Below are 12,330 nucleotides of genomic sequence, written 5' to 3'. Positions count from 1 at the left end.
AGCATCTCTCGAGAGGAGAAAATGTGAGCAGCCTGTCAGAGTCCCGCTGTTTCATCACTCCCCAGTCACACATAGGATGTTACTTGCGGGCTTTCTGTGTGGTCTTTAAAAGAAAATTACAATCTCTCCTCTTTTTGTGACCCTGTCGTGCATCCGTGTATCTCATTAACAAACCGGCTTATTCTGCAAAGGGGTTAAAAAAACAAAAGAATGATCTCATGATGCAACTTTGACACAAGCAAGCGAATATGGACCTTTAAAGATCATTCGCACTAAGGAAGACTTAACAAAAGCTAGTAACAACAGAATAATAGAAAAAAAAATCAAGCCGAATGCGAGCTGCAGTGGGCAGTCACAGGACGGCGCATTTGTTTCGACCACGATCAATTGTTCAAGTGTTGATCAACTTACCGATGAGAGCCAGCTGTAAAAAGTACAGTCCGAGGAAGTCCATTATGGAGTGCGACATTAATTCAAACGGATGCAATCCTGGGCGAGAGATGATGTGCGGAGAATAAAAGCCCGCTGTTTTTGTTTAAACTGGCACTGAAATTAAGAGCGGAAAAAAAAATCGCAGCTATTTCTCAAGTGATGACTGTCCACTTACGCTGACGCCGGAATCCACAACACTGCGTGAAAAAACATTAGCGGACCAGAACATCATTTTTCTTTTCTTTTTTTAGCAGGCAAACTTTTGTCTTGGAGGGGAAATGGGTTACAGCTGAGCCAGACCAAGACACCGCTTCCAAAATCACACCGCGGAGGGAGAAGAAGAAAACGAAGGAGAGAAAAAAAAGAAGCAGTTCGGTCTTTACGTGGAACAAATCGTGTGCGTATTGAACATCCCCGTGCGGTTCATCAGTACGTCCTGAGCGGCTGCTTCCTCTCCTCGTCGCCTCCACCTGCGCGCCGTCTGGAAACTGCGGCTGAATCACTGGCGCGCTGCTTTGCGCACTCCGACCGAGAGTCAGTCCCCGCTGTGATCCTCAGCTCCCAGACGGGCCGGCCGGAGATGCCCAACCCAGCTCGTTTAAAAAATCCAATCTTGACCAAAGTTGAAATAGGACAACTTAAATCGATAGGCTATTTCGTTACTGCCATAAAATGGAAACAACAACTCCGCGTAAAATGGTGCATAGCCTGCATGGGTGGGTAAACCATATCCACACTTTTCTGAAAGTAGGTTATCCCCCCCACACTCACATACACACACACACACCTTCAAGAAAAAAAAAAAAAAAAAAAAGAGTAACTACCACAATCAACTTAAACGAGAATCAGTGAGGCAGCTGAGAAAATCTTTTTAAGGGCCCCCACGGAGGCAGAAGGAGCAGCAGTGAAAACAGAGCCAGGCTGACTCACGGTGTCTGTCTCCTAATGGTAAAAATGAAGAGACCATCTTGCAGCCAGCGTGAGCTGTTTGAGGCTACCTGCTGTCTAATGTGCTCATGCTGGTCCTTTTTTTTCTTTTTTAAAAAACAGAACAAAGAATATCTATTTTGATCTGGGTTTTGAGGACAGTGAGTCTGATTGGCGCTTCAGACATGTACTATTATTATTTTTAAGACACAGCCTAGTTTTTTTTTTAATCTGAAGGAAATTTATTTTTCACACACCCAGAATCACCGAATTAGACCAGACAAAAGTTACACTGCACAAGTTCTGGAGAATATTCGCACTCTACAGTACATACTGATAGCTGATAGCTTGCCCCCTCCCTCCCTCCTTCCCTCCTCGAAGCCCACACTCTAGATGAGAAACAAATTTTTGAGCAGGTTCTCTTCGGGGAGTTGTTTTGCCTCTTTAAGCTTATTTTGCGGCATTTTACAGCATCCCAGGGACACTTTCATCCAAAAAATGTGTCTGTGCAGTATGCAAAGGATCATGCCCAATAAATCGATGAATCAATAAATCAATAAAAATGGAAACACAACCTCATCCTCTTTTTCACTGTTCTACTTTTTCCCCTCAAAGAGAGTGGGCAGTTTGCTCCTCTTAGGATTATACGGAGGCTACAGGGAGGGTGAGAAGAAAGATACCGCAGGAGGTGAGATGTTTCAAGGAGCATTTATGCTTCGAGGCCAATAGCATGTACTGCTCAGGGACCACAGCAGACTCCGTTGTTGATTTTTTTCCCACATTGCTTTCTCAAGTTTTTTTTTTTTAAACTATATTTGCATAGATTCTTCTTTAGCCTGAAGTGAGTTTTAATTACTTACCGCTCATTGTGTTGTACAAATATACAACACGCTGTAAGTATAAAAATCATCATGATAATCACGGGAAGCAAAACAGTAAACTGAACAGTGACGCGTTGAGTATTTGCACCACTGTAAAATAATACATTTTAAATATATCATAAAAAATAAATGCCATCGAGGTGCAGTAAGTTTATAAAAAAATCATTTAGAGATGCTGAACAGTCCTGTTGTATGCTGTGACCTGATTTGTCAGGTTGTTAGTTATCTCAGTAAACAATCATTTTAAAATGCGCTAGTGGTCACTCGGTGGCATTCTCTGTTGTCTCCACACACGAAAAGAAAACAACATTCAGCACAAATTGGATTTCGCTATTCAATCTGAAGCTTTTGTCTGTGGCAGCTACTGTGAATGTGCATATTTAACAAGAAATAAAACTCAGTTTTAACTTTTCTTTTCTTTTCTTTTTTGATAGGGACAATGGAAAGTCTGAGGTTTGGATTTGTACCCTGGCAGCTGTCTAGCAGTGCATTAACTGATTGCTCCACAGCAGCAACAGCTGGTGGTTAACTGCCTTGCTCAAGGGTGAGTTGGCTGGGAACACAGAACAATCCTTTTAGGGTCGTCGTGTCTTTCCATTTCCGACATTTCCAAAGTTCAACACAACCTCAACCCCTCTCCAACAACCCCTGAATTACAGTTTGTGGCCACTGATTCCCACCTCTCCCCTTTGAATCAAGCGCCCCCCTCCCCACGTTGGATCCAATCTTCCTAGTGAAATATCTGCGTCCCCGCCTCCGCTCCAGCTCTTGATGTGACTCAAAAAGCCGCCTTGCCCTCCAAATATTTGCAACACTGATGTCATAATCCTGGAGAGGATGTGGAACAAGCTCCTGCTGTGTTGGCCATGCAACAGCAGAAAAAAATCTTATAGGTTGATTGAGAGGTGTTAATGCATTCAAATTAATGCCAGCTCCTGAGTTGTTGTTGTTGTTTTTTTGTTTTTTTTTCTGTGACTGCCTACTGCTACACAATCTTGCTTAGACACATGGAGAGAGAAATTAGAGGGTGAGACTGAGGAGGAAAGAAAGAGAGAATACACAGAGAGAGATGTGGTGCTGCACCACCTACACACCGCCATTTCAGTGCGACTCCACAATTGTGATGGAGTCACTTTGTAGTTGTGTTATTGACCAGCGATGGAGCTGAATCAGACGCTGGAACGGCTTTCAAGGCCGTAGAACATAAACAAAGACTTGCCGGGCAAGGTACAGCTACACGATGATGACACAAGGCCACTGCAGTGCAACACTCTGCTCCGTGTCCGTGAAATCTCGTCTCCATCTCACGCGCTTTTCTCTCGTTTCTCTCACCTTCTCGTTTAACCCTTACATAACTGCTTTGCATTTTTGCAAGCAATTTACATAATTATCTCAGATGGATAATTACCAGAGTCGGCCCAATTACACAGAACTGAGACGGGCATTTAGAGAAGCCACACCAAACCAAAGTCTTATATGCCAGGACATGCTCTTGGTAAGATGGTTTAGTGCCTTTGATCATAATCTGTCACGTAGAAACAGATTTGCCAAGAAAAACGATTAGTAAGTAGTTGTTGTTCATACGTGTGCAGAAGTCTTGAGTCACCCCTCAGTTCTTTATATTTTGCTTTCAGCCACATCTTCTTGTAATTTTTTAAATTGGTCCTGAGCAATATTTGTGGAGGCTTTCTCAAGCTCCGTTCTTTTTTCAGTCATGCCCGGTCCTTATCCCGGATCATTTTAGTAAGAATGTTTTTTGTTTGTTTGTTTTTTCTAAAGCCACCTAACACTGATCTATGGATCACTCAATCATAAAAAAGGCACCTAACTAAAGAGATGAACCTGGCTACGCATAACAGACAGCTTAACAAGGAACCAATTTTCAGTTGTATCTTTGGCACTTTGTTCCTAGCTGCCTGTCATAAAAACACATAGTATAACAGATTGACAGACATAAAATATTATTTTTCCACAAACAAGATACCAAAAAACTATAAGACAAACTCTCGGCATATCTCACCATGGTATGAAGTGTGTTCATAAAAAAAGAAGAAGAGGAAACTGGACAAGTGCGGGACAAAAGAAGTGGTGGGTCTAAAAAACAATCTTGCTTAGACACATGGAGAGAGAAAAAATACTAGGTGAACAGTACATGAAAGTCATGTCTTTAAGAAACAGGGAAATATCCAGTAAAACTCTGACACAGAACCTGAGAAATGACTGGTCCTTCAGGTGATCCATCTACTGCTCGCTGAAGCTTCAGCAGAAATGGTCTGTGTAATTATCAATGTAAAAAAGTACCAGCAGATGTGACTCCACCATGCAGTACTATCTGGAAAGCATTTGATTGGCACCAGCTTCATTTTTCAGCACAACGATGATCCGAAACACACTGCCAATGCAGTCAAAGCATACCTGGATAGAGAAAGACACACAGTGGAACGCTATCAGTCCGGGAATGGCCTCTCCAGAACCAGATTTCAGCATTCAAAAAGCCAAAGAACAGCTTTGGAATCCCTTTAGGAAACTATTCCTAAAGCCTACATGAAGAAATTACCTTAGATTTTGCCTTTTCAGAGTTCAGCCTGTGTTGAAGAAAAAAGTTACTCACACCAAATATTGATTTCGAAGCTAGTCAGAACTGCACAAACTCAGCTTTATGTTGCATTTCCATGTGTGGGCTATTATGGGGACTATTTCCCATTTTCCTAGTAAAACATGAAAATAACGGGGGTGACTCAAGACTTTTACACAGTACTGTATATGACACCCTATCATGCTCCAGAGTTCTTAGCACTTAAACTGTTCTGCAGTAAGGAAGTTTAACCTACTGCCTTTCAGCAACATAGTTGAGGGCAGTGGGGCAGCAAGAAGAAATGAGGGTCAAAAAACCTCTCTGTATCGCACTGACTTTCTATTTAGCCCAAAACACTTTTCACTTCCTGCTCTTGGGCAGAGGCATAACTGAAACAACTGACAATTTGGACTGATGACACTTTTTCTTTGCTGTCACACTGATTTTGGCCCATTTTCAAATTCTGTCCCTGCTGTGGGCAATATTATCAAGCTGTAGCACTACAAAATATTTCCCGCATGCTGTAGCCTTTAACGGCAGTGCAGACATCGTTTGTGAGCAGTGATTTGAAATCTGAGTCGAATGAAACTCAGCACGTCTCATTTGATGTCCAAGCAACTTTTCAGCGGTGAGCGTCTCAGTTGATAGATTTCTGTGAAAAGGAGAGACAATGAACTGAAAAATGTTTTCTCAGTATTAATGTGCATCGTACTGCATTTTATCTTTGGAATAAAGAAAAAATTATGTAAAGGGATGTGAAGTTGAAAGGCACATTTATTTTTAGTCACATACTTCAGAACTGTACTGAATGTATCTGAGTAGTTACTGCACAGTTCCAGCAGAAAGTTACCTGATGTCTCTCCAAACAAATATTCTGTGTATCTGCAGTTGGTTTGAATAATATTGTGAAGTTGAATTTTATCCATATATTTCTCCATACTATAATTTAACTTTCGACCATGTCCCCTGTGCTGTATTAACAACCTTTTTTTGAAATCTCTCTGGTTTTTTAAACTGTATAGCAGTTTTATAAAAAGCTTACAAAAATATGACACAATGCTTTAGATAAATCCAGCCAACAAAAAATCTAATCACATAATTAGGATTTGTCCACACATTAAGAAAGGAATAATTTAAAAAAGGCTAAATATAGTGCACACCCTATGCTTTAAAACACTGTCAGACTGACTCACTGCTACTGATGGTTTCCTCTTTCTTAACCTGAGTGAAGTCAGCTGTCCCCAACTCACGCACAAGAAAGGCAGAGGAGAGAGAGCACAGTGGTGATAAAAAAAGAAAAAGACAAAAACAAAAAACCTATCACTTTTTTTCTGAGCCCTTTGCTTCATCTTGTTAGTCAAAGAAAGATGTGATGAGCTGGGGAAAAGTGAAAGTCGGGGGTCGGAGAACCTGACTGCACTGCTTGATAATGTGATGGTGGATGTTGTTGACATGAGACTGCCATGTTGCAACTATCTTCCTACAAAAGACTACAAAAAGTGCATCTCATATACTTCACCTGCTTCACCATGTTGATTCATGCAGAATGTATAGATGAGGATAACTCAGTTAGAAATGTGACTTTATTGCCATCCATATATTTTCTTCCTCTTATCCAAATCGGTGTTGCAGTGGAGCTGGAGTCTATCTCAGCTGTCACGAGGTAAAAGGTGGGGGTACACCCTGAACAGATCGCCTACTGCAGGCTAACAGAGACAGACAACCTTTCACCCTCACATTCACACTCATCAGCAGTTAACCTAACATGTCTGCCTTTGAACTGTGGGAGGGAATCCACACAGGCACGGGGAGAACACGCTCCATACCAGGAGCTGGCCAGCACCCAGGACCTTCATGCTGTTAGGTGACAGCACCAGCCAGTCTCCCACCCGACAAATAAATGAAGATAATACTGCATATAAAATACTTCCTCTTCCTGCTGAGGTGATTTTCCAAATTCAGCTTTATTAAGGCTTTCTATGACTGAAGTAAAACTGGGAATACTTATGCAAACTTAAGTTACTGTAAACCTTAATTTCACTCTGATAATTTTCATTGCTCATAATCTTTGTTTATAGAACTAAAAAAAATCTACATTCTTCATCTAAGTAGAAGATTTTATTACACTAAGATAATTTTAACCACTGGTTTTAGCGTAGCTTGTCATTGATGGTTCCAAACGGCAGATTATAGCATGAAATTGAAAGTGCACTCTTAATTAATGATGGATCATTCATCTTTCATAAAGGATGTTCCATTTTATCCTATGCTAAAGGAGGTAATAAAAGCAAGCTTGAAGCTCCTTCCTAGTATTTCATGAATTCAGTCAGCATGAGATACATCCGATTTAATTCACTCTGTGACAGGGGAGTTACATTTCTAAGACTAATTTTTCATACTTAAATGATGAAGACTAGATTGTACCATTTTTTTATATACACAGTATGAAATAATCAAAACGCACTGAAGCATAAGCCTTGGGACTTTGTGTTATGGCATCAGTGTTGATGTGAAGCTTTCCATTCTGGCTGCAAAACCAGGAGTGAAGATGCTCTGGAAGTGGCAGGTGCACTCTCGATTGAAAGTAATGTCCTTGCTCTGCACATTGTTGCACTGGACTGGCTTGAGAGCAAGGTCAACTCTAATGCCACCTGCACAGTGACAGCATTTAAATGCTCCATATACCGTGCGTACATAAATGAATCAGTAACTTTTTGCACTCTGACTTCAAGGATATTTTGCTGCTGTACTTTTACCAGTTTAATACATACCGAACTTTTAACTGAGATGGATGGTTTTTCATATTCACCACAGCCTGTATCTCATTTGAGACACTGTCTATCCTTAAGGTTAGATAAGCTTCCCGCCACCGGCTACAGCAATGATTAGAGTTTGTGGCGGGCAACATATTTCCGCTTTGCCCCTCCAGCGTGGGTGCATGTCATCGAAATGCCAGCTCGTCACCCAGTCTTTCCAGCAACAATGAAAACCCTTTGAAGATGAAGCTGAATATGAGAAGCCTCGCCTGCAGTGGTGCCAGCGTACTGCAGCATCAGCTTCTGCTCTCATTGCGGGCTCGAGCTGTAACCAGAAACTGGCAGGAATAAAAAAGCTGCCAAATGAGTCTGTGGTGTGTTTGGGCTTTTCGAGGCAGGCCTGTGGCGTAATTACAATCATATCTGCCCATCTCAGTGGGCAGGTGATGAGAAGGATTTGCACCAAAAAATAAAAAAAAGTGCAAAGCACAGAGACCAAAAGACCCACACGCCCTTGGCAACTCGTGGCTTTTTTTTTTTTTGCGTGATGTGTTTGCAGGGGCATATTTCAGATGCACAGCGAGGATGCGTGGAAATGGATAAATCAATGAGGCCATCTGGGGAGAGGAAGTCAAGATGAGAAATGGTTTAATGCTGACGTTCATTCGACAGTAGCCTCACAGACCTAATTATTTCATTCATTACTGAGATGAAAAAAGGAGACAGACTCTTGTTATTTTCATGGCACAAATGAAAGAAATTTCCCTTTAAATATGTCTTGAAGGAAGCTATAGGTATTGGAATATTTGTTAAAGTTTATGCAACCAAAAAAAGGACTGATTTTTATGTATTTTTTCATTATCTGACACAGTTGCATTTACAGATCAGGGTCTGAATGATAAATCTGGCACAATTAGCAAAGGTACAAAAAAGAACGTGTAATAAAATGACCTTGTACTTTGCTGGTAACTGCTGCATGTCTAAATTAAGGCCCCAGTTGCCATGTGCATTACTAAATATCATCATTGTCATTGTCTGCCCTCTCCAGCTGAGTCAGTAGTCATCAGACACGCACACACACGCGCACATACACACACACACAGGCATACACGACGACACCTCTCACTGTCTCCCTCACACTCAAGGTGCAGCCTTGATTAGAAAGCGGTGCAACAGCGGGCCATTTAAAACATCCCACTGACTTAAAAATGTAACCAACGCTAAGGTTTCTCAAACAAAGTGTGTCATCTGGTTAAACTGACTGTGTGACACACATTACGCGTGCCAAACAGCAAAAGCATCGATTTCGTTGTCTGATAAATTAAACCGTCGGCACGATTTGTTGATCAAACGCAGAGGATGCGAGGCTTTGTTTCACCGGTTTAATGACAGATTAGAGGTTGGGTAAACACACATATATCTATACACGCCAGCCACAGAGAACAATCAAGTTACACATCTAGATGTAACACTGTTATTGCTACTGAGCATCTGACTCATTATGAAGAGCAGACAACAAATTTGAGCTAATAGGCTACATGCTATAATGCTTAATGTAGACAACATCCATGAGATGACTGAATAAATAACCCCTTACCATTTGAACTCAAGCTATTTGCTTCATTAAATGAAAGGCACTACATTTTGCTGCAATCAGGAATAGAAATCCATGTGCCCGTATTATCTGCCTGCATGCTGCTGATTGAGACTGCCTGCTTATAGTGTCCAAGTCTGCTGGGTATAAACTAGTTGCAGGACATATTAGATAATCACTAAACTGTATGCATTACTTTCAAACTTATTGGAATACAAGCCCATTACCGACAATCAAATGCATAAACTGGACGTATGAGAAAAGTGTTTGTGCTCTCCTTCGCTATCATATATATATATATATTACAGAGAATGAATGTGCTATTCATCATTTCTAAATGAGTGCTCATTTAACTACAGTGCGGAGGAAATGGAGTGCAAATGTCGCAGTAGCATTTAACTTTCAGCTGACTTTTATCTTTACAGAGACGGACACTAATGTTTCCACTGCAATGTCTGTAACTTGTGACGAGGTATCTCCTAGCACCTAAAATTTGCAAACCTTTTCATGGATTCAGACTGTGTTTTGATATGTTTCATGATTAGCACCTCTTTGTACTTAGCAGTTACATGTGATTGCCTCGCTGCGTGCACTTTTCAGTGAAGCCTGGCCTTTTTGCACCAAATTTCCCACTCAGAGGAAATGATGCATCCATGTAATTCAGTATAAATGTAATCACATTAATATCAGTCTCACTGTTCTATCTCTGCACATCATATTTGTGCTACTCCTGCTTCACATTATATGCCCTGCATGGGTGTGCTGTGAAGCCACATGTGTCAAAAAAAAGAGAGAGAATGGCTTCCAGACTTGTCATCGCATACCTGAAGAAGATCCTGTGGCCTGAATTGCTGCATTTAAAATAATAATTTAAAATGGACTTAAATTATTAAAATGGAGCTCTACAGTATCTTTTTTATGATATCTTGTGTCATTTCTGTCTTGCACCTGGATATTTTGTTTTTGCCTAGATGTGCACAAACCTGGTCTCCTACATACAGTATATGTCAGCGAGGTATGCGCATACTGTCCATCAAAAATGTGCCAACAAAACAAGACAACACTGGATCAGATACCACAGGGAGTAAAGGGAAGGAAGTGTAGGGAGGCATGAGAAGGACTAGTTGCAATGAGCCGTCTAGATGAAGAGCTGCAGGTGACAGGCTCCACAGCTCTTCAGCGAGGTAACCGACTTTCCTGCGTCCCACTGCGGCAGGAAAAACAATGGGCGCTATGTGGAGCATTAATCGGATGTCTGATGCAGCCACTGATGGACTTTGGTTTGTTTAGCTGTACTATAAACAGGTACAGTGGGGGGTTTTTCACATGACACTGATAACCTCTGTAACTATCTGTGCCACCAAAGAAGGTGGCTGCACCTTGCCAACTTGCCTATTTTATGGACATGGGCAGACCTGCCGTCCCTTCTCCATCACCGTTAGAACTTTCCTTAAAAATGCACTAGAGGAGTTATTACCAACTTTTTCACCCTCCACCTTGTCTACATCACATATCTTAGCCAAGGTGGTTAAAAATACAAAAGTTATTTGTTATGATGCTACATCATTAATGCTAGTTTACTTGCTAATGCTAGCTGTGTTCCCATACGAAGCTCAGGTCATAATTGATCTCAGAGCAGTGAAAGCTGAGCCAGCAGCTTGGTCTCTGATTAGTTTAGTACAAAAGACCAGAGGTTTATCCACACTACGGATGACAAATAAACCAGAAAAAGCTTCTGGCCTATCAGCTTCCCCAGCTCCAGTCATTGTTAATGGGAGACAGACATGCTGGTATGAGAGAGCTACAGTCTCTGGTGAGAAAGGAATAAACGCAGCTTTCAGCGACTGTGTTCACAACATAATTTAACGGACGGATGGAAACAGGTGAGGAGCTTTACATGTATGACAGCGGTACCTGAGATGAAAGGAGAGCGGTCACTTTGCTTTGGCACATTTTAATTTTTGTCTAGTTTTAGATTTGACAAGCCAAGCACTCCCTGCCTTGCTTGTCCTGAGAGAACAGCACTGGTACAGATGCACAATGCTACACTGAGTCACAGCAACCTTTGACATGACAAATGCAGTTAAACAAAGATACTTTACTTAATGTGAAGACAGATGACAAACAAACCTTTAATAAAGATCACTGTTCACATTTTTCAGTTCTCTTCTCCAAGAAATTAAATCTTCGCTGCTACGTGTCTCTATGACAAACATAAAGTAATAGACTTACTCTTTTAGATGACCGTCAGTTCAAGTAATTATTGAAGATTATAGGAATTATTAGTCTGAAAACACATACATAATCCTTTAATATAACAAGTTTAACTCTAAACGTAGATGTAGAGAGGAAAACAAAAGTTACTACATCAAACTGCAATCAGAATCCGAAACTTTTTTAGCATCAACACCTCCAAAAACACTTCAGAAGCAGTCAACCTGCAAATGTGTTGCCAGGGGGCCTGATGTCATTTCAGGAAATAGGGCTTTCTCCTCCAGTTCTGATATCAGTTATTACTAACTGGCAACATTATCTTTCAGACCAGAGGAGCAAGAAGACATCAACTTGTTTCTAAATGCAAGCCTGAGTTTTTCCTGCGGTATAGCCCGAGCTAAAAAGCAGCCAAAGGTGCTGAATTCCTTAACAGGCAAATGTAGCAAAAATATAAAAATGCTACTTTTCTTCAGAACTGAATGATTGCTTTTAGTATTTTCCTCGCTGTGCCAGAGGAGACACTGCAGCCAAAATCTGATATCTTGTTCCAAGTTTTATCGGCAGTGACTTTGAGCAGTGGACATTTTCAATTTTGTCCACTGGAAAAGTAAGAAATGAAGCAGAGTGAGGGGTACAGAAAGGGACAGATATATGTGCAGCTGTAAACTTCAACTTTAAACTCAAGTGCATATTTCAAATTGCTGGGCTCATTTCAAACACTCCTTTGGAAAAAAATGAAAGAGAACACATTTTCCTATAAGAAAAAACAAACAAAAACAAAACCTGAAAAGCTGAAAAAAGTTGCATTAAGTGTTCAGGAATCCCTCATGTTCAGATTCTCAAAAGTAATTGGATAAACACATCATAGGTATAAGGATAGTTTTTAGTACTTGGATGAGAAGTTGAATGTCACTAAATGCTGCCTTTACTGCAGTCACTGTTAGTTGCTAC

The 12,330-nt window shown here is 40.9% G+C and overlaps 1 protein-coding gene across 1 annotated transcript in view; it reads right to left on the bottom strand.

Moving 5' to 3' along the window:
* gfra4a (GDNF family receptor alpha 4a) overlaps window positions 1-889 on the bottom strand; it is a 157,804-nt gene extending 156,915 nt beyond the window's left edge. The window contains exons 1-2 of the mRNA XM_039602997.1: window positions 608-889; window positions 412-489 (exon numbers count right to left, since the gene is read on the bottom strand). Coding sequence (XP_039458931.1) covers window positions 412-469 — 58 coding nt within the window. The 5' untranslated portion in view covers window positions 470-489; window positions 608-889. The remainder of the gene's footprint in view (window positions 1-411; window positions 490-607) is intronic.
* Window positions 890-12,330: the final 11,441 nt, after the last annotated feature.

This window comes from Oreochromis aureus, linkage group 19 (assembly GCF_013358895.1).
Source record: "Oreochromis aureus strain Israel breed Guangdong linkage group 19, ZZ_aureus, whole genome shotgun sequence".
Lineage (NCBI taxonomy): Eukaryota > Metazoa > Chordata > Actinopteri > Cichliformes > Cichlidae > Oreochromis > Oreochromis aureus.
The sequence above is the reverse complement of the archived record's forward strand: the minus strand, read 5'-3'. Positions and strand labels throughout refer to the sequence as shown.